At 29.8% G+C, this 23,563-nt stretch overlaps 6 protein-coding genes across 6 annotated transcripts; 3 read left to right on the top strand and 3 right to left on the bottom strand.

Annotated features, from left to right (window-relative positions):
- Window positions 1-6,873: 6,873 nt before the first annotated feature.
- LOC111029712 (acid phosphatase type 7) lies at window positions 6,874-11,701 on the bottom strand. The gene is made up of 10 exons (XM_022308847.1): window positions 11,307-11,701; window positions 10,557-10,751; window positions 10,273-10,481; window positions 9,495-9,592; window positions 9,247-9,424; window positions 9,023-9,165; window positions 8,767-8,938; window positions 8,549-8,686; window positions 8,069-8,412; window positions 6,874-6,909 (listed from the first exon to the last, which is right to left on the bottom strand). The coding sequence occupies exons 1-9, from the start codon at window positions 11,404-11,406 to the stop codon at window positions 8,338-8,340; spliced, it is 1,308 nt and encodes a 435-aa protein (XP_022164539.1). The 5' UTR covers window positions 11,407-11,701; the 3' UTR covers window positions 6,874-6,909; window positions 8,069-8,337.
- LOC111029714 lies at window positions 6,916-8,070 on the top strand. Its single transcript, XM_022308849.1, has 2 exons — window positions 6,916-7,396; window positions 7,467-8,070. The coding sequence occupies exons 1-2, from the start codon at window positions 7,249-7,251 to the stop codon at window positions 7,736-7,738; spliced, it is 420 nt and encodes a 139-aa protein (XP_022164541.1). The 5' UTR covers window positions 6,916-7,248; the 3' UTR covers window positions 7,739-8,070.
- A 151-nt stretch (window positions 11,702-11,852) lies between the features above and the next one.
- Window positions 11,853-13,751, top strand: LOC111029710 (probable 26S proteasome non-ATPase regulatory subunit 3). The gene is made up of 2 exons (XM_022308845.1): window positions 11,853-11,995; window positions 12,063-13,751. The coding sequence occupies exon 2, from the start codon at window positions 12,065-12,067 to the stop codon at window positions 13,538-13,540; it is 1,476 nt and encodes a 491-aa protein (XP_022164537.1). The 5' UTR covers window positions 11,853-11,995; window positions 12,063-12,064; the 3' UTR covers window positions 13,541-13,751.
- LOC111029711 (histone acetyltransferase Tip60) lies at window positions 13,593-16,952 on the bottom strand. Its single transcript, XM_022308846.1, has 9 exons — window positions 16,644-16,952; window positions 16,525-16,582; window positions 16,389-16,457; window positions 16,034-16,302; window positions 15,825-15,974; window positions 14,663-14,746; window positions 14,276-14,600; window positions 14,051-14,213; window positions 13,593-13,975 (listed from the first exon to the last, which is right to left on the bottom strand). The coding sequence occupies exons 1-9, from the start codon at window positions 16,677-16,679 to the stop codon at window positions 13,759-13,761; spliced, it is 1,371 nt and encodes a 456-aa protein (XP_022164538.1). The 5' UTR covers window positions 16,680-16,952; the 3' UTR covers window positions 13,593-13,758.
- A 121-nt stretch (window positions 16,953-17,073) lies between these two features.
- Window positions 17,074-19,051, top strand: LOC111029709 (digestive organ expansion factor homolog). The gene has a single exon (XM_022308844.1). It carries the CDS (start codon window positions 17,285-17,287, stop codon window positions 18,974-18,976), a length of 1,692 nt encoding a protein of 563 aa, XP_022164536.1. The 5' UTR covers window positions 17,074-17,284; the 3' UTR covers window positions 18,977-19,051.
- Window positions 19,052-19,154: 103 nt separating this feature from the next.
- Window positions 19,155-20,149, bottom strand: LOC111029713 (39S ribosomal protein L17, mitochondrial). The gene is made up of 3 exons (XM_022308848.1): window positions 19,789-20,149; window positions 19,455-19,665; window positions 19,155-19,377 (listed from the first exon to the last, which is right to left on the bottom strand). Exons 1-3 carry the CDS (start codon window positions 19,984-19,986, stop codon window positions 19,232-19,234), a joined length of 555 nt encoding a protein of 184 aa, XP_022164540.1. The 5' UTR covers window positions 19,987-20,149; the 3' UTR covers window positions 19,155-19,231.
- Window positions 20,150-23,563: the final 3,414 nt, after the last annotated feature.

The following is a 23,563-nucleotide window of genomic DNA, read 5'->3' as shown; positions in this document are numbered from 1 at the left end:
GAGCACTAAAATTTAAATAGTTTATACTTTATAACTTTAAGGATAAGATTTCACAAAACATGTCATAAAAACTATAGAATATGTATGTATATATAAAAAATCCTTAAGATACACGAAAATTCTAAATGTGTAATTATAATAGTTAATAAGTATCTATTATATTATAATAATTAATATAAATATTAAAAAATACAAAATGTCACTGCTTTCGTTACAAAATAATGTAATACTGCTTTATGATCTTCGTTTTAATATGCATTAAGCACTATTTTTTAAGTAAGTAGTAGGTACATCTTAAATCTTTAGGTTTTCGAAGATGAATAAACAACGACATTTAAGTGGCCATGTTTATCAATGTATTTACATTAAATACAATCATTTATAATAATATATGGATGAATATCGAAAAACATAAAAAATAAAAATATTGTAAAATAACCTTGTATACAAAAAGAAAGTTCGTTTTATTCTGCAGAATCTTTTCAAACATATTAAACACTTGCTAAATTTGGTTAATTTGTTTGCATTAAGATTCAAAAATAGGAATACTCGCACAAATATGATCACCTATATCATATACGAGTACAAGTAGATAGCTTTCTTTTACCTGCCACACTACTACGAATTACTACTATATACATAGCATAATATACAGCAAGTATAATCTCCTGTCCCAAATATGAATATAAATTGAACTTAATGTTTAAAATTTGAAGCATATTGTGTGTACCTTTACCTGTACCATAACGTCATAAATCATAATAATTAAAAATAGCAAATTCATATATAATTTAGTAATTATCTTTTAATAAGTAATCATCGATTTAACGCTTCATTAACCAAAAATATTTATTTTTTGTTTTGAATTTCCGGACATCTGGAGTTTAATTATTGTTAAACAAACCAGCTACTATAACTAGTGATAGAGGATCGTATCCTCAAATTATCTATAATTTTGTAGGCATTTAATTTTTATAAACAATGCATTAAAATATTATGTGTATTTATATATACATAAATTATTTATTTTATAAATATATTTTGTTTAAGCTTTAAATAAATAGTCTACTAAGAACAAGCAGTAAGTACCTACCTATTCATCTAATTATATCTAAATACTAAATTTAGCACCTAATACTAGTATTTACCAATGCTAATATTTATAGCCTATTGGTATTAGGTATTTTTTTTTATTTCACTTTCGGAACTTGAACATTTAAAATTGAAATACCCATTTCGAAGAATTAGTTTATAAAAACCAATACCTATTACGAAGTATGAACACACACTTCACAGTTTAGGAAAACGAAGAACTTTTCAGTATCAGTTATCGAAAGTCAGATTTATATAATATTGTAACAGGTAGGTTAGGCTACTTAACCTAACCTACTCGTACTCCTGATCAAAACAATATCTAATTAAATTGTATGTGGTAATCTTAAATAGTAATATAAGTAAAATATAACTGAATTAAGTGCACAAACTACAACGTGAATCAGATTAATGAGGATTACCATCCGTAGATATAGACCATTAAAAAATGTTAACAACATTTCATTACAATATTATAAATATTAAAAAATATGGTCGACATGGTTACTACGGACTCTAGTCGGTACCGATAAGTTTTTAGTACAAAACTTGGATCACAGGAAAACCTTTACCAAAACCAAAACAAAATATACTCAAATTATTGATGCAATTTCATGCAATCTGAATAAAGTTTTCCATTTTCAAATGAAAAAAAATGATCAAAATTCTAAAAGGCGTGCTCATTGGTTCGGTAAACTCTTCCTTGATCATTGAAATGGTTTGATTTCATTTTTGTGTAAGGCCCATAATATTTTAAGGTTACAAATTGCTTGAATAAGTAACCGGCTGCGACTGATGATTGATCAATACAAATAATTTGGTAGGTTCTACTTAAATGATCAATTTATATTTTTATAAATATTTGCAAAATCACCAATTTTACTGTATTAAAATATACGTTGATACTAATTATTAACATTTTATAATTATACGACATTTATATTTTATAACAAATTATGCTATTCTATAACAATTCAAACTCTATTTTATTTATTTGAGATACGATGAGTTTGTGCTCAGCTATATTATGTTGAATTACATAACTACACTCTGTATTATACAAACTATGACGTCATTATTAAAATATTAACGTTGATTTAGCATTACCTATGTCATTATGTAATGTACATATTATTATGTTTAAAATATAAGTACTAGAAATAAGCGCCATGCGCCAAGCCTGTATAGTAATCTGTATATCCGTGTATAATTATTTTTATACTAGTCTAAAAAAAAATATTGGTCAGAAAAGAGCTGGTGAAAATAATAGGTATTATGTTATTATACTGTCATAACTCGTAATAATTAACGGTTTGATTATTAATTTAAATGAATATTGGCAAACACGCTATAACACCTACATAATATAAATATGGGGGACGAGGTGACCGAGTGGTCTGACTCTTCCGCTGCGACGCAGCCGGTTGCTGTTTTATCCTCGGTTACCGGGCGGCATTTTTCTCCGGACAAGTCGCGGTGACCGGAGAGCAAGTGCTGCCATCCCCCACCCCCGGGGCATGGCAGAAACCTACGGGTGCCCCATTCGAAATTCTGCCAAAACAAACACACACGTGTTCCCCCTACCGTTCCAAAAACCTACAAACCATCAATACAAAAACCTACAGTACCTACTAATAGCTAATGGCCACAGTTGCCGGGCTCAGGATCAATTAAAAAAAAAAAAAAAAAAATATAAATATATAATATCATACAAATTCTTACTTGCAGAAATGCTGCATTAATAATAATATATTCACTGATAATGATATATTACTCATTTACTCATTCACAAACACAAACAAGTAACGATAAATGTGCTGTGCTAAGTTTAAACAATTTATGAATGCCTTGCTAACTTTCATTGGCGCCCCTAAAACGAATCTAGGACGTCCCCCTTTGCCTAACCCTCGATTTATTGGACATCTCCCCCCCCCCCTAAAAAAGGGACAATTTCCTACCGAACAAAAAATTAAAAGTAAAAATATTAAACAACAATATGCAATTCAAATCAATACATTTCCAAATGATTAAATTAACATAGTTCAATAATACGTTATAATAACACTATTGCCATTACAAAATTCACTAATATAAATATTAAAAATATTGAACAGTATACAAATTACAAATACAAATACCAAAATAAATGTAGGTACCAACTGTTTACGAGATTTTTCATAAAATAATTATACAAAGTCTTAAATTAATGTAAAATTTTATGTAATTCAAGAATACACTTACATAACTTTAGTTTATCAATCATTACCCATTCAATTGGGTAATAAATCAATTACGTGAATGATGATAGTAGATAGATGATTACATATTTGAATACTTCAGGTAAAACCAAAGAACCTATTTTCCTATCTATTATTATGTGTTCAAAAATATATATGAACTCAGGAGGGAAATTTCTTAGCAAAGGGGGAAACGTCCAAACACCCTATTAAACATACATATTTAAACATTTGCCATCCTTTAAAATGTTACAAATTTTGGCACCCTAGGGCACTTGCCCCATTCTCCTGTCCCTCATCACGCACAGAAATGTATAATAGTGTACACGGCAGCTATGCAGCTACCACATAATTATTTAACAGGAGGAAATGTAATGTTTATAATTGGAAAATTATGATTGCATATTACTATTATTATAATTGTTTATTGTAGATGTCATACGTCCCGTTTTTAGTATGTTTTTAGATTTGAGATAATAATACTTGATATCATTACAATTTACAGGTTAGTGATTATCGAGGATTTAGATGAAGTTGGATACTATATAGACTTAGTAGCGGTGCAAACAATTTTTTTTCATGGGACAATACATTTTTTCCAACTCACTTACACCTGAAATACTGATTCTGAAATGTAGTTACACCCAAAAGTCAGTTAACAACTGATAAATGCCCACTGCCAAGTGTCCAAATAAGGCAGTACCCACTCACAAACCCACAATTTTTTGTCAGGGACACTTGTCCCGAAAATTCTCAGTCATGCCACCACACCATATCTAACTATTTAAGATTTAATTTTAGTCTGAGGTAGTTACCATCTAAAGTTTAAAGGTAATAATTTCCATCGACTGTTAAGGTTTTACAACATTGTATTTTAATATAATAGTGTCTATTAAAAAAATAATAGAAAATCAATCCTTTACGCCTTTATCATAAATATGAGGGTTTATTTTTAAACTTTGAAAAACATCGATAATTTGATTTTCTACATATTAAAATATAATGGTCGAGTTTTCGATGAACATAACTGGTTCAAATGCCAATGTGGAAATAATATTCTCACTTAAATAACTTCTGAACTTAAAGAAATAATGAATTGGAACTAAAAGCTATTAAAGTGGCCATAGTAAAATTACCTTTATCACAAACATTGTACAGATGGCTAGGTATTTATTAGGAAATCCATAGTTTTTTTATTATATAGAAAGTAATAAGACAATCCCAGCCTATGTAGGCTATCTACATATATAGATATTTACAGGAAGGTAATTATTTTGGCTATTTTATCATGTTAATAATTAATAATAATAACAACAATAGTAATATACTTAAGATTGGTTAGTCGTACGGCAATATGTATAGTGGTGTATAGAAAATCCATAGTTTAATTACTTATTTTTTTCTTTTCTTCCAACAAATATTAAAATAAAATTGTACACCATGTCACCATCAACAACCCTTTATTTTGGGGCAGCTCCGGCACTGTTTAACTATAACTATTAATTATTATTATATTTTACTAAACTTATGTTAAAGAACACACCCTTCAACAAAATCCAGAACTTCCTTTACGGGCTACATCTATGAACCATATAACCCAAGGTTAAAAACCTAAAAAGGTCTAAAAGAGTTTTTAAATTTAACATAAACCAGATATTATGATTTTTTTTTGTCCCATTTTTTTGAAATCTGGTAAAATCTCTAATATGATAATAATAATAATAATAATATCATGTTAATATTTGGTATATTTTGATGTATTATGTTTTTAAGGCGATTGGGTATAGGCAATATATGGCCGTCCAAAAATAAACGCAACATTTTAAATAAGCTCGGTAATAATAATAATTACTTTCAGAGTTTTCACAAAATAAGTAACAGAATTTAACAGTAAAATCTTAAGACGTACCAACGACTTATTCAAAATCGGCTTTAAGATCTAAAGTTCATAATATCGAAACATTGAAATTACCTACTACCTCTGCCAATACATACCTATTTATTCGTGGCTACTTTTAGTACCTAGGTTCCTAGTTTCCTACGCGTTTCCGTCTTCAGCCTTCTTTATTCGATCGACCACAATCGCTCATCATCTTCTTCGAACTTGGGTCGACTTTATTATCTATATTTGATTCATCACAATAATTAAGGTTACTCAAAACTAAAATGAAATGTAGGTACACAACTGTTGTGCGTTGTGACCTGCGGAGACTATTGATAAGAATACTAGACGTGTAAAATTGAAGCGTGTAGTTTACTTTATTGTAGCCTCTTCATCTCATAATTATCCTTAAATATAATATAATATTATTATAAACATAAAAAATTTGTAAACATTTTGTACCCGCTGTTGTACTGTGCATTTTTCCATAATTGGAAAAACCTAACTGCGACATAACCAAAAAATCAGAAAATTATTAGTACCACAGAATAGTCCGTGATTAATACCTAACCTAACCATATGAAATATAATAATATTACAGTCGAAGAATTTATATAATGAACCTAACCATAGAGTAAGAAAAACCTAACCAAAGAGTAAGAATACACCTAACCATAGACCACAGACCTGTTAATTAATAGTAAATATAGACCATATTATAGTCCATGGAATGTTAGAACGACGGGTCAGTTTATTAAACTTTAAAAAAATCTTAATCCGAGCTTCATGGTAGGTTTATTATTTGTTATATTTTTCAATTTTTTTAAGATTCTATGGATAGGTAGCACATATTTGTTATTCTTATTATTTACTTACCAGTTATCAGTGGCATATTGCTTTCCCTAAGTCTAAATAATTGTTTTCCAATAGATCAGATACTCTGATCAGTCTGATGTTACAAAAAAAAATTCCGTTGCTATAATTATTGCTAATTATTAATTCATATACGTAATATAATTGAAGTGTACCTCCCCCACCATCAAACATTACAAGCAATTCAAAGTACAAACCAACAAATAGTCTATAACTTATTCTACTTACATTTTTTTAAATTTTCAGTAAAAGTGTACAAGACTTACTTAGTTACTTCCCACCTTTTTATTCTTTATGCCTAAAAAGCATATAGGATATAGGTACCTACCCTAGCACTTTCATTATATAATATATACATTTGCTGTCTCAAATGTCTAAAATTAGACCCAAGTTAAAATTAAACAAGGTGCATACTGTAAGGACTAACTGACTAAGCCAAGACTGTAGAAGACGCTTAACCTTTTTCAATAGAATTTACAAAAAACATAGTAATATTATTTACAATCAATAAGATCCTAACCTAATGTATGAATATTCCAATTGCATTTTCAATATATTTCTTTTAATTGATTTTGATAATGGATATCAATTTATAGTAATTGTTGATACAAGTGAAACAGTTAAAAAATTAAAAATATGGAATATTTGATTCAGACAATGACTTGTATTTTTTTTTTTTTTTTTTTAAGGAACAATCAGATAACGGAATTAGCAACATTAAAATATTCAGTCTAAGTATTCTAGTATGGTGAAATAGCTAAAAACAAAGTATAAATAAAAAATACTAAATTAATACTAAAATACATATTACCATGTAGTGATTATGTTACGGTGAAAGATGTAAACGTGGTAAAAGACGTCATTCCCCGGTAAATGACATCATTTACCTAAAAATTGGTAAATGTTGTAAATGCAGACATTCCCCGGTTATTGTCGTCAATCACCAGTTTAGTTGGAGAATGATGTTCAATACTTTTATGTCGGTGTGAACGAACAGCGATAAGCGTGTAGGTGCCAAATAAGCTTCGTTAGTTAAAAATATCATGACGGAAGTAGATAGATAAACGAAAATCCCAACAAGCAATAACGTCGATAACCCGAGTAATAATATGAGATAATCTATTAGTTTATTAGTTAGTATCTATCTATAAACAAGCGTCGAAAATGTTGAGATTGACTAACGAAAAATTTTCTAAGCTTGATGTCGGTACAACTGTTCGTGTCCCAATACCAGATGTCGATAGAGCAAGAGGTTCTCCGCGTAATTTACTTGCTGTTATTATTTCATGTGAAGATGACATGTATAAATTATGTAAGCCAATTTTAATTTGATAATGTTTATTTAATTTAAAATGAAATAAATACCCGAATGTTTGAATCAGGTACAGAATATGGGGTGTTGAAACACAAATATACACGAGCACAAATTTCTCCGTGTAAAGAAAAATTTCTAGAGCTAGATGAAGCCATGAAAAAAATTAAAGACAGGGAAATAACATTACGAGAAGCCGCAGGACATGGAATAGCTGGTCATCAAGGATTTAATCGATGCAACTGTAAAACTGGTTGTGGAACTAAAAAATGTGCTTGTAATGCAGCAGAAATGTTGTGCAGTTCAAAATGTCATGGTAACCAAAATTGTACAAATAAATAATTTATAATATGTACGTATTTCATTATTTTTAATTAACTTATTATCCCATTCAAATAAATACCTAAAATAAAAAATGAATTACCCACCAACAATGAATCATTATTATAAGTAGTACCTATGGTAAAAAAATCAGTGTATTATTTGAGATTTATCATCATTTACCACCAGTTTTGGTAAATGACATCAATGGCCGGTGAAAGATGTACATTTGAATTTATAATCTGGTTTTTTACACCATTTACCTACATAATCAAATCATTTTGGTAATAGACGTCATTCACCGGAGAATGACGACATTCACCAATATTCATCTTTCACCGTAACAATTATATTGTTATCGTTCTATACATTTGTAATACTTTGAACTAATTGATAGCAATTTAAGTTCAAACATTTTGATGAAAATTATGATTGAATAATAGTCATACATATAAGATATAAGTATTGAATAAAATTTAAACTTGAATATGATTTGATAGATATATATCATACATAAAAGTTCATAAGAAATAATATTTAATCTGCATGTATACAAGTTATTAACATTTTGTAAACGTATATTGTAATATTATTATTGTAAAATTTGATTTTGTTAACAATTATTTTGAAGTTGATTTTCCATAAGGTTTGTGATGCTCCTTGATAAGCCAAATATGATCTATTACCTCGCCGTCCTAATAAAAAATGATTTTGTTAATTTGTAATAACATTCATTAACTTATTTTATGTTATTGTACATCAATATATACATAAATTATCAAAACAATATGTATGCATAAAAAGATTTATAAATATTAATAACATTCGTACCTTGTCATCAGACACTTGTTCAACATATAAATGTGTACTATTATAAATCTTCATACGACCATAACCATAATCACTACTTCTAATTGCAGACCAATCTGGGGGGTTTGGAATAAAATTGTCAGTTCTTTCTTGGCAACCCTGAAACAACAACAATTATTTATAAAATATCAAAGCAATAGAATTATTATAACAATAGGATAATAAAATATTTTACTGACAGCAGAACCAGATGTAATATGAACCGGAGCTCCTGGATTTGTATATGGTTCTAAATAAGAGCCATTATAAACAGTATGGTCATACACAGGCCACATTCTTTCATACGTATGTTCATGGCCCCAAAGACACAAGTCAACTCCATTATCATGAAATAGATTTTCTAACCCAAACCTAAACAAAAAAACATGATTTTATATTTTTTATGCAACTTATATTTTTTTTCTCAATCATAGTAGTACAGATTTCTGTACTTACCAATGGAGTAATGGGAGACCAACCCTAGTGATTGTTTCATGATATGTACAATCATCTTTATCATCGTCTGAACAATACATTGGTCTATGACCATAAACAATTATCCATGGTCTCTGTTTTCGATTTTCAGGTTTATTAGCTTCCTAAAAAGTAAAAACAATAAAAAAAAGATAACATAACAATCTTTTCAATGAAGGCAATAATATAAAATTATGTAAATTTACTTTCAGATCATTAACAAGCCATTCATATTGTAAAACAACTGGTTTAATTCCATAGTAAAGGAAATAGTAAAACTCTGTAGAAATACTAATAAAATGAGCTGGTCCTAAATTAAAACTATACATCATGTTCTCATAACCACCAGGCATACTGAAACGAGCTTTATAATTGCTGAAATTACTGAAAAATCACATATTAAATTAATATTTAATATTTATAAAAAAATGTTATTAATTAGTTCAAATCTAACTATTTTTGCTCGTGATTTCCAGGACAAGTCATGTATGGTACATATGAAGCTACAGGTTCCAATTGCCGCATGAATTCATCTCCAACTTTGGCATTTTCCTGTGAATTAATATTTATTTCATAGTAATGAATAATGATAATTTATTAATGGAAATGACAGAGTAGAAATTATTATTATATGATTTTATATTAATTCTTCAACTTCTCATTAATTAAATAAACACCCATAGAAGCAAGATAAAATTTGAAAGGACATTTTAAAAAAGTAGCAAGCAATTACCTACACCAGACTATTTTATTGATTAATTTTAAAAAAGTTCGATAGCAATTCGAATAATAAAATATTATATTATATTTTAGACTTTTAAATGCAAAGTGTGTAATAAAAACCAAGCAAAAGAAAATATTCAAGCAATAAGTAAAAATATTACCAAGACGAATAATGTTAAATAGAAATTATTGAACTGGTCAAGTATTTGTTATTTTTGATTATGTAAATATAAAAAAACAAATTATTACAATCTTTAAAATACAATATTATATTGAAGTAAAAACTAAAATAATTTAAATTGATAAATAACTAAATAAATTATTGAGTGTAAACATTATATATTCTGTACATAATATGTACAAATGTAACAGAAAAACCATGAAAAATATGACATGAGTCGACACAATTTTTCAATAGTTATTCTACCGATCTTTGATTTTTTCTTGGGGGGGGGGGGGTTAAATACTGTATAATAGTATTTTTTGAATAGTTATACACTTATACTTACACTATCCATGTCATATGCGAAATCACCAATATGAAGTATCATATCATAGAGTCCTCGTGCAGTTTCCTCTTGTAATCTAGGAAGTGATTGCGCATTTACATTTCCCAAATCACCGAAAAAAGCAAGGCTAGGTGACCAATTGGTATCACTAGGAACAGTTTTAAACCAAAACTGGGGAGACCAGCCTTGATTACTTCCACAATAATATACTATATAAATATAAAATTGTAATTACTAAATCTAGTAGTTACTACAGGAAACTCTTTATTTTCAAATATAATTACCATATTTACTGGACGGCTGTAATCCAGTAAGCTTGACACGGTGTATATACTGAGTACGGTGGAGTTCACCACCATCTACAAACAATGTAGAAGTACCTGTAGTCTTAAGAATTGGTCCGTTAATTCCATATTTGACCACTGATTCCTCTGTATTGTTCCATGTCGTCCATGTAACAACTAACTCAGTTTCAGATTCTAATAAACAAAGTTAAGATATGTAAATAATAACTAAAATATTCAATACCAAGAAAAGTTTTGTTTATAACTAAAATTATAATTATTTATTAATAAAGTATCTACTAAGAGTTTTAGATCAAAAGCAACAAGGTTGAATGTATCAAAGTTTATCAAAGTACAATTTGCGCCAAACTGATTATTTTTCGAAGAATTTTAAAATGATACTTTAAATTGAATTATATTTATTTTTAACATCTAGTTATTATTAAATGTATTCTATAATAATCATACAAGTTTGTAATTTTATAGCAAACACTCAAATAATTAGTTTTACATGGTGATACAGTTGATGAAATTAAACGTTTAGCACTAGGTAAAATTTTGAAAATGGCACTTCCATTTTTTGAAAGCTTTTAGGCACTTTCATTTTCATCTTTTACTCAAGTGAATAAATATATATTTTTATATTTTTAATTACTTTTAATATTTCTCCAATGGTGAATTTAGTGAATTTGTATAGGGAATTTGCATTGTTCAATTACTTATTTATAGTAAGAAAAACTTTCAACTCACCACCCAATGATAAATGAATTTGTTCTGGTTGATATCTTACAAGAGGATCTGCCGCGCAAAAGCTGAAGATTGTTAGGATAACTAATCGACAAGTCTTCATTTTGGTTTAAATATTATTAATTTTCGAATAAACTCACACAAATATCACGTTATAATCACTTTATCGAACAGATTTAGATTCATTGTGGTGTTATTAATTATTATAACTAATAACTATACTCAAACAAAACAATTTTCTTACATTTAATTGCGCAACAATGAAACTGAATACCTATTACCTAGCAAATTGCGATTCGACTACTAGATTTCCTGTATAATGGACAGTAGTACATAACAAACTGTGGTTCAATAACATTCATTAGTTCATAATTAAATAAATAAATAGCCAAAGTAGGTACTTGATGATAAAAATACCTTTTATTTGATGACTGATAAGCAATAGTAAAAAACAGGACGTTTTCAAGGTGACGTATCTGAAGTTAGAACCACTAAAATTATCAGATGATAAACGTAAACTCGAACATATCTTCAAGCAATTATTTTTGATTACTCATGGGTCATGATTATTATTTATTTGGAATTGGAAATTTGGAATCCTCAGCATTATAAAAGTTTCGCGTTTATCGTTTACTGTTGATTCTAAAAAGTTAAGTCTGTTCTTAAATTTCTATATCTTCAATTTTTCACAGGTATATATTTAAGTCATTGATGTATTACAAGTAGACATTTCTTTTATATTTGCTTATTGTGTTTCAGTCATGGCCGCCACAGTCACCACAGTTGAACCTATTCCTGATGTCGAGATGACAGATGTATCAGATTCCCAAGAAAAGAAGGACGCCGCAGTGATCCAAGAAATAAGGGACAATATTCGACAGATTGAAAAGGCCGTTCAAACAAAAGAAGCTCGTTTCATGTTGCGCGTCCTGCGATCATGGTCAGTTGCCCGACGCAAGCTCAATGCTGTTGTCTTGTGGTCGGTCATTAATGGTTTCTACACCCACTCTGTTTCTGACAAAGAACTGTTATTGTCATACGTCACTACACCGACTGACATACCAGAAGCAATCAAGATGCGCACAGGTAAAAATGCAACAGGAGCCCTACTACCTGAAATCGATGGCTATATCCGCTTGTTAGTGTTAGTACAACTAATCGATAAAGAAGATTACAAAAAGGCAGTGGAATTCTCTGATTTACTGATGGCAAAATTAATTGACAAAAATAGACGTACGTTAGATTTGATTACTGCTAAAGCATATTTCTATCACATGAGATGTTATGAACTAACAGATCAACTACACAAAATTAAAGGGTTCCTTTACAGTCGCCTGAGAACAGCGACACTTAAAAAAGATTATGAAGGGCAAGCTGTGCTTATCAACTGTCTATTGCGTAATTATTTGCACTACAATCTGTATGATCAAGCTGATAAGTTAGTTCAGAAATCAGTATTTCCAGAACAAGCTAGTAATAATGAATGTGCTCGTTTCTTATATTATCAAGGTCGTATTAAGGCTGCCCGTCTTGAATATTCCGTAGCACACAAAAATTTAGTTCAGGCTTTGCGTAAAGCACCTCAAAATTCAGCAGTTGGCTTCAGACAAACAGTTCAAAAGTTGGCTGTAACAGTGGAATTACTGTTGGGAGACATCCCAGAAAGGCATATATTCCGTCAAGCTAGTTTGCGTAAGGCTTTGGTACCATATTTCAGACTTACCCAGTCAGTCCGTTTAGGAGACTTGACAATGTTTAGTGAAACACTGGAGAACTTTAAGAAAAATTTCCTCAGTGACCACACTTATATGTTGATTGTACGCTTACGGCACAATGTTATTAAAACCGCCATTAGAGCTATTGGTGCGTCATATTCACGTATTTCAGTAGATTATATTGCTGAAAAATTAGGGTTAGATTCTCCCAAAGATGCCGAATTCATTATTTCTAAAGCTATTAGGGATGGTGTTATACAAGCAACCATTGATCCTGAACACGGATATGTGCAGAGCAAAGAACCAGTTGACATTTACTGCACACTCGAACCACAGATGGCTTTCCATCAACGTATATCCTTTTGTTTGAATTTGCACAACGAAAGCGTTAAAGCCATGCGTTATCCTCCTAAATCATATGGCAAGGATTTGGAATCCGCTGAGGAACGTCGTGAGCGCGAACAACAAGATTTGGAACTAGCTAAAGAGATGGCAGAAGAAGACGATGACGGATTCCCTTGAATAAAAAGTTAGAATAATAATGTTTTCATCAATAATTGGAGTTTTATTATAATTTTTTATATCCATATATATACACATATTAAAATATATGAAGTAATTCTAACATTAAGGTCTCTCATAAATCATAATTTATATACAACTTAAGAGTATATTAATTTGAATATGTAACAAATTAAAATGTATGATTCAATAAAAGTTACAAAAGTAAACATATCTGTTCACCACTTGGCACGTTTTGACCAGTCTTTGGGATTCCAATGTAAACATTTTGAGTCGATTCGAATTTTCCTTTTTTGAAATGATTCGATGTGTGTAGTAATTATATCTTTATTTATTGATATGATGTATTGTCCTTTGTAATAGTTAATCAAATTAAGTATTTGTAAGGTAGAAACAACATCTTCTTTTTTTATACTAGTCAGCTCACAAATTTCACTAAAACAAATTATAGGTTCGATAATAAACAATAGTATATTGTCGGCTAGTATTTAGCCAAAATATATTAATTACTTGATTGTGATTTGTGGTTTTTCGTTATCTGGCATTGGTTTCACAGTCAACAAGATATCCAAAATGGTTTGACTCCAATAACTACGATAAGATAACAAACCTAAATCTGACAAAGGTTTTTCAGGTGTCCCAGTTTTACCTTCAAATTTCGATAATTCATAACCTAAATAAAAAAACAAATTTTTGTATTGTGTTTAATTCATTACGAGTGTAAATTATACATACTAAATTCAATTAATAATTTCCCATAACCCTTCCTTTGGTAAGGCGGTAGTGTAAGAATACAAGCAACATTGTAGTCTTCTGTAGACTCTTTTTCTTTGGAAAAGTATCCCACAATATGAAATCCTTTTAAGTCATATTCAGTCATCACATAAAATAAGAATGGATCAGTGTCATAATACAATGTCTTGTGATCCAAAAATAGTTTTGCCAATAAACACAGGTTTTGAGAGTATGATTTATTCTTACGGCCATCAATCTCAAAAAACGATATAGATTCTTTTCTATATATTTCTGTACCAGGTGGATGTCTCAAGTTACATTTTATCTAAAGTCATACACAAAATTAATAATTATTAAAAAAAATTAAGAAAAAAAATTAACACTTACACTGTGTCTATAAAGAGAAGTTCTACTTTTTTTGAATTTTAAACAAAATTCACAAATAAATATGCATCCCAAGTTGACCATTTCCTGCCAGTTAAAAATGTATATAAAATTTATAAATTATGAAATGCAATAGTATATTATTTGTTATAGATTCTGAGCAAAGCTATGAAAATATTTGTTTAACAATGCATTTTTTTATCCTTAGACATTTTTTTAAACATTAAAAATGCATAGCAATCAAAGGTAAATTGGATCTACTTGATATATTAGGGGTTCTGTATAAAATTTCAATAATTTATAGGAAATTGTTTTTGTGACTACAGGAATTTAACATTTTTAGTTTTCACCAAGTATTTTAAATATATGTATTGGAAGTTTATGAGTTGTTTAAAGACATTTGCAATTTTCTTGTTTTTTATGATTTATCATTTATATTAGCAGTAATTTATTAAAAAATAGTTTTTATTAATAATTTTCAAATCTTTTTTTTTGTAGTTACAAATTCTATGATTTTAATTTTAATACCTGTGGTTTGAAAATTTAATTCAAGATTCCTCATAAGTTTTTCATGTACCTAGATGAATTATATTATTGATTTATAAGTTTATAACAATAATATTAACAATTTAACAGCCACGTGACTGCCGGCAGCCGTACTCCAATATTCAAATTCTATACTTTTATGCCCATTGATGATCATTACTACCACGCCATATGACCACCGGTGAAGTAAATTAATATGGTTTTCTATTGCGCTACAACAATGTACAAAATAAAGTTCAATGGCATAGTGGGAATCATTAAACATTTTTTTATGTAGTGTACATAATTTTTTTTATATTTTTTAAAACTATTCATTATATACAAATTTTGAATGACATGGAAAAGCATAGCATTTTAATACAAAATTATTTTTTCTACCCACGGGTACATGGCGGTAAACTTGTTAAGATAACTAATTTAATAACTATCCAATGTTTTTGGTAAAAATGAGTTCCACCTAGTTACCATATTACTAATATTAAAATAAATAAATATTAAAGAATAATATGGAGGCTGATACATAGAGATCTTTGCTCGGAGTTGGTTTTGCTATGCAATGATTTATCAAATGTAATACATCCATAAGTCATTCAACAAAAGAACTTCATCGTTTTTTTACCTGAGGATATGGAGAAAAATACCATGGGCTTATTCTATTCAATCCAAGTTCAATCATTTCTACATTTTTCATTCGAGTAACAACGTCATCATGTTGCATAACCATTGAGCCTGTCTGACGTGGTGTTGGTGTTGGTAAATCTTGAGAGTCCTGTTCAATTCATAAATCATATAACATTCAAACTACACAAAACACAAATTTCAACACACTTCATTATCAGCAATTTTTCTCTTTCTAGAAATTTTTTTTTGTAACGCAGCAGAAAGAACTGTAGCATCATTGTTTGGTACCACCGGTGGTAAACTTAACGGTGAAGCTGGTCGACTCTGGGACAGTATTGAAATGTTTTCAACTTTTATTTTAGGTGTACTGGCACCAGTACCAGATGTTCCAGTAGTCATACCATCTTTTCTGGGATATTGGACTTTACGTGTATCTAATCGTTCTTCTGTTACCCATTCATCTAACCTTTTATTATCTATAACATTAAATTTACAATTTATATTGGTGTAATAGTATGTAAATATCAGTCAACTTAATTATTTGAATTCAAATTTAACTTACAATCAATATAATGTACATAATAATACCGTGTCATTCCGACGTCTTTAATACTTATTACTTCTGCTAGTGCTAAATACATAAAAAAAAACATTAATTCTTTTGAATGACTAATTGTCAATGGTGCTGATTTACGTACGCCAGTCATCACTGCTATGCATCCTCACGGACAGGCGGCATCCTTCCGTTAACAAATTCTAAAAGAAGTAATTGTTTAAGTAAATATTATGTTTTCAGTGAAGTTAAATATACACTCACCACTGAATCGCATAGGAAATCGGGCTCTTCCTTCATGATTAAATTAAATATTTTTAAATGATTTCCGTTTGATCAAATTATCGAAACAATTTTAAGTTGATGTGGTTACTTGTCTATGGTTGGATGAGAAGACTCTTTGGTTGTGACTTTTGGTGAGTTGAGACAAAAATTAGACGGTTAAGATTGTAGTCTGTAGATTAACAGATTACAGCTAAAGAGCCGCAAAAAGTTGGAGCGTAAATAATATTATCAAAACATATTTTGTTGTTATAGTGATTGCGATTGATACCAAGTCCTGTATAGTGTTTTAATTGTCATAAACATGTAAAATCATGGAGTAAGTACCAAACAAATTAATGCAATGCCCGCGAAATGCGATTTATCAATTAAAATATTATATCGGTCGATTACTGATAAGTGATAAGAGATAGGCTAAAGTAAACAGTAAGCACACGTGTTTGATGTTACAAATGTTACAATTTTACGAAATTTTATTAAATTCCCTAATCGGTTAAATTGTTTCTGTAATTTACTAATTTAGTGTAACTGTGAGTACTGAGTAGTATTTCTTTTAAAGTTAAACGTTTCATGTTTTTGTTAATCATTAAGTACAATATTGCAATTAGGATTTGAAGTAGAACATGGAAGAGGATCCATTTTTAGCACGTTACACTTACGATTTATCTCCTGAGTTAATTACCTGTTTGAATGACAAACCACCTCTTGAAGAAGAAACTGTATTAGAATGGTCGGAGTTGGGCAAACTTATATTCAAAAAACCAAAACTAACTTTAGTCGAAGACCGTCGTATCAAGGCGTTGGAAGAAACTCGACCGTTTGCCAAACTGCCCAATGTACCTGTATTCTTGAACAGTGTTAAAAAGTTGGTTTTGCACAAACAACTTGCATCAAATATTAAAAACCTCAGTCAATTCCAATTAGAACTGTTATCAATAATTACTAGGTATCATGATTTCAGTTACACTGAAAGAAATTTTGATAACGCAGAAGAATTACGGTATTGTTATTGTATACATGCCATTAATCATGTACTCAAGAGTCGAGACATTGTCGTTGAAAATAACGATAAACAAGATGGTGATGAAGATGAGTTGAGGGATCAAGGTCTTACCAGACCCAAAGTATTAATTTTAGTCCCGTTTAAAGATGCGGCATATCGAATTATAAACATGATGATATCTCTTTTGTCCCCCAAAGAAAATTTTAATGTAGTGCACAAAAACAGATTTGTAGAAGAATTCACTGGTGGTGAATTAACATTACCAAGAAAAAATCCAAAACCAGAAGACTTTGAGAAAACATTTGTCGGAAACATTGATGATGCGTTTAGAATTGGCATTGCAGTTACTAAAAGTAGTTTGAAACTGTATGAAAATTTTTATAACTCTGACATAATAATAGCATCACCACTTGGCTTACGTATGATTATTGGCGCTGAAGGAGAGTCATCTAGAGATTACGATTTTTTATCATCTGTGGAAGTACTGATGTTTGATCAGTCTGAAATTTTTTTGATGCAAAATTGGGATCATGTGTTACATATCATGAATCATTTTCACCTACAACCAAAGGAGGCACATGGTACAGATTTACAGCGAGTGCGTAACTGGTCAATCAATGGCTTGTCTAAACATTATCGACAAACAATATTATTCTCATCTTGTAAATTACCTAATTTGATGGCCATATTAAAGAATAGATGTTTAAGTTATGGTGGCTCAGTCAGCGTAGTGAATCCAATCTTAACTGGTACTATAAGTCATGTTGTTTGCAGTCTTAAACAATTTTACCATAAACTCAATTCAAAAACGCCAACTGAATCTATTAAACAGAGATTTGAATATTTTATAAATAAAATACTTACACAACTTCAAGCTTCAAGTGAAAAACATGTGTTGATCTATGTTCCTTCTTATTTTGATTTTGTGTGTATTAGAAATTATTTGAAAACAGAAGATTACAGTTTTGTACAAATTAGTGAGTATACCAAACCAGGCAAAGTAGCCAGAGCCAGGGATTTGTTTTATCATGGAGAATGTCAAATTCTGCTGTATTCTGAGCGTTTTCATTTTTATAACAGAACTAAAATTCGTGGAATTCAAAATATTATTTTTTATCAATTACCCACAATCGCAGGATTCTACAGTGAACTTTGTAATTCAATCATAGACAACGATGGCTGCACTCGGAATATTACAGCACTGTACTCACATTATGACGCATGTGTGTTGACTTCAATAGTTGGAACTCAAAGAGCTAAATACATGTTGACTTCAGAGCAAAAAATACATATGTTCCATTCAGGAACATAATATTGCAATTAAATCTATGTTTTGAGTTTTGGTTTTTATTTTTTATAATAAAGAAAAAACTTGTTTTATTTTTAATGATAAGTTATTATTAGATATTTACTTGCATTTCTGAAGTATAATTGACTATTATTTGGAATACTATAATATAATATGTTAGTGCAAAAAAAAAACTCATATGTACCATGAAAATGCATCGGTTTTAATCAAGTATTTCTAACTAACAACTGTATTTACACAAAATAATATATTATAAATTTATTCTTCTCGTTGTTCTTCGAGAGATTTGGTTATCTCCTCATATTTCTCAGCCCTATACGCTTTCTTTGCTTCGTCCAATAGAACATTATGTATAAAATTTCTTTGATCTGATCGCTGAGGCAGAATTGCTGGAAACGGATTGCCTGCAAGTGACACGTTTATTGGTTATTATTCTATAATCATTCCTGTAAGAACAAGTTATCTAAGTAATAAGCCAAACCTCTAAGTTCTAAAACGGAACGAGGATACACAATTTCTGGGTAAGCTTTTGGCGCCCGGTATAACATTGTGTATGAAGTCTGGTAATCATTAAACCGTGGTACCAACACTTTGAACAATTTATGTATCAACTGTTTCTCTTCTATCCAATAGTCGGCCATCTCCATGGTTGGTTTGTGTGTATCGCCATGCCTGATGGCTTCGGATATCAACTTAACATGAAATCATAAACAAAAAAGTATGTAAGAGAAAACCTAAAGTAAAAATCTATTGAAATGTGTAAAATTGTCTAGTAGTGTTGTCATGATGGGGAATAGAGAACAATAATTACTCACTCTTTCTGCGTACCCTCTGGTCTCGTCAGCCAACGTATAATTCAATTCTAAACGTTCGTATTTGAACAGAGCATTGACAGTTTTACGCAATTTATTTAACCGACCCTGTGGTCCTTCGGGACATTTTAAATTCTTATGCCGAGGATTAACGCGTATTCTCAGTTTGGACATCAACTGTGAAACTTCCGCTTGATTCATTGTGAAGCGTTTCGATTAGTCTGAATTTCTCTAAAATATTCCGGCGAAATCGTTAACCAAAAGACTAAAATTACAATTTTATTTTATTAATTTATTACAATGAAATATCCAAATACCATGTTTAAAGAAAAAAATGCCGTATCGTTATCATTCAACGATAATGTAATCATTAATCATAATTCAATGCACCATATTCTGTGATACTGTCTTAAATCGTGATTCTATGACCGTGTTTTAAGGTATCATTAAAATGCAGGCACCCCATTTGTACAACCAAACAGTGTTGCCGTGCATATGTTGAGTATTCCTTAATATAATGTCAGGTGCATACGGTAATTTTGGCATGTGTGCGGTCTGTGGTCGGACGAGTAAAAAATGTCAGAATAATACGGTAATTTGAGTCCTTTGAAATTTAGTATGAAAAATAATAATTGTACGTATTATAATAAAATATTTATTTCTTTCGTAACCAAATTAAATAATTAAATAATTAATTGATCATTGTTACCCTGCTATATATTCATATGCCAATCCTGACTTCCAAAATTCCCTCTTAAATTCAAAAATGTTGGTAATTTAGGATTGTGTAAAGTTACTCCCATTCAGAGGTTAGCCGTTAGGTGACCTATGAACTAAAGTTAAATATGGGATTTTTTCTGTGATAGTTTGATGTTTATCAATTATTGACTGCTTGTTGTGCATCATATTTTTATTTTTTGTTTAACCCACCATTTAGAGTATAATACGTCAGATATGTTTTCAAAAGTACCTAGTGGAAAGAAATCGAAGTCCTTGAGTTATATGAAAAAAAAGTTTCAAGATTTAAGGATTTTAAGAACTGGCTAGAGACTATACCTGATCACCATTTGAAAGGTTATCATTGTTGTTACTGACGATTCCAAATGGTTTCAGAACTGATTATTATAAAAAGCACGTAAAAAGATCCAAACACATATCTGCAGCAAAATCCATTTCCGGTATTAAAACAGGATTATTTTTGATAACAATAACTATAGTCTAAAGAAAATATATTAATATATGGATTATAGTAATTAATAAATAGATAAATTTGTGTCATTGTGATAACTTGGATAGTAGTATACTTGTATAGTTGTCCCATATATTGATATTAAATTAATTTATTTGTTGAACGGCCCATCGGTTGTTGGTACGGTAATTCAACCTGCTGTGTACAGTCCTTATATGGTTATATCAATAATGTTCCCCTAACTGTTTTTATAAATTATATGCCTGGAAGTTATGAGTTCCAAACTTTTATAATTATTGATAACATCATTTTCTTAAAAATAATAAATAATTATGTTCACTTATTTTTTTCCACAAAACGCAAGAACGTATAACTCTAATATAATTTATAAATAATTATTTTTACATTGTACTCTGTACTCTGTAGACAAAGCATACCTACATAGTACATACCATGTATACAAACACGATACACCAATATCATACATTCATGTATCAAATTTACTATAATGAAGTATTAATTTGGAGCACATACAATATTTAAACTAATGAATGATAATATCATAATTCTTCCTTAATCGTAATACCCCTTCTTAACTTTGATTATTATAGTATTATGGTATTAATCATTGATTGATAATAAATAAAAGGCACATTTTGCCATTTTGGCTGTTCAAAATATATTCAACCGAATTGTAAAAAAATGTGGGCTGTTTTATTCTACATGCTGAATTTGCATTTAAAGTCTGTGCACGCCTATGCACGAAAAGTTATAGCTATTATATATAGACTGAAAGTTACCTATACACTTTGTTATTGACCTTCAAAAATATTTTATTTTCATAATTTATTATAATAAGACAATAATTATTACCATTTACTTAAAGTAGTTTCAAGACCATCGGGGGACTGTACGCTATAAACACAGTATGTCACTATAATACTCAGTATATAAAGTATATTAATGTTTGACATTTGTAAGTTTGTAACACAATACAATTATTATATTCAACGAAAATAATACTATTTTTGTTGGGATTATGGCAAATTATATTCATATTATATTGTCATGGTTGTAAAGAACTACGAATTAGTTGAACACACTGCTGAACAGTGCTGTAAATAGCCTCCACCATCCATTATCGACACTCACAAACACAAAATAAATAATTGCAAGGGAGCACATTGCCCATTTTCAACACGTAGATATCGACCAACGAAGTATCGGGGCCAATTTAACGCGGCTACTCGACGTAAAGACACACATACTGATATACTATACCTACAACCTACCTATAAGTTAACTACAGCTTATTAAGATATAAGACTGCAAATTAATTAAAAATATTATTCAAGCATTCAAGATGGTTGATGACTCTATACGCCATTATTATACTCCAAATTACGTCTCTATCTCATCACTCCCATATTTTATATAATCCTATTATGTTGCATCAACAAGTTACAATTCACCAGCCCAAAACCCAGCCAAGAACAGCGGCCTACTGTCCTCTTAAGGACAATTGGAAATAGAGCATGTATACAGGGCTAGTCCGTCCATGTAGACTGATTTCATATTTAAAGCTCTAAATAATTATTATTCAGTAACAAATAATTCATTTTCTGTATGATAAATAATATAGCAACACAAACTTTAGAAGAACCAATAAATAATCTACTTTAAAATACATAAAATTGAAGTTAATTTGGTAAACTGCAGAATAATATTAGTTTCTAAGTTTTTTGTCGTTATTTAATTTTAATTTTTTAGACCCACTACTCACTATCATAACCTGTTATACACCCAGGCACAAAACATTTTTAGTATAAGACCTATGGTTAACAATGGAATTTATATACTAATAAATACTACTAGCCAGTGGAGTACAAATGGGGGGAGGAGTGGGGACAAATCCTCCCTAAGGACGGAAGAAAAATCCCATTTTGAAATGGTTAGAATGAAAATTATACACTTCATGAAAATGATAAGATGTGTTTAAAATGTAGTATTTGTCAAAATAGGTACTAATACAATTTTATCTTAAAGTCTTAAGGCACTTGTTTTATACTACCCGAACAATCCAGATTCATTTTTTTTTTCAAAACCTCTCCTGGATATATCTTTAACACATCTATACTCCGATAAACATATGTATATAATTGAACCACTCTTCCTCCATAAGAAAATTGAATATACGTCACTCCTACTAGTACTAGCATTGATTATAAATACTAGTCTTATATTAAAGTTTTAATTATTTTTACTTGGTATATTTTATAATCAATATTCAATGATACTATATACAGTAAGCAAATAGCTCGTATGTCGCGCGGGTAGAGTACGCCACAGAATAGGTCGACGGTATGACCGGATTAAGAGAAAAGTCAATCGATCAATGTCGAGATTATTACTATATAAACTAATATTATAATTTATCGTAACTCATATTTATACAACAAATATTTATATTTTTAATACAATATAAATATTTTAATAATGATATTATACTTACTATAGTGTCTATAGTTGGTGAACCCGGGTCTCGAGAGTAACGACATTTTTATACGTAACCTTTTATAAATTTATTAT

The sequence above is a fragment of the Myzus persicae genome, unplaced genomic scaffold (genome assembly GCF_001856785.1).
Source record: "Myzus persicae strain clone G006 unplaced genomic scaffold, MPER_G0061.0, whole genome shotgun sequence".
Classification (NCBI taxonomy): Eukaryota; Metazoa; Arthropoda; class Insecta; order Hemiptera; family Aphididae; genus Myzus; species Myzus persicae.
The sequence above is the reverse complement of the archived record's forward strand: the minus strand, read 5'-3'. Positions and strand labels throughout refer to the sequence as shown.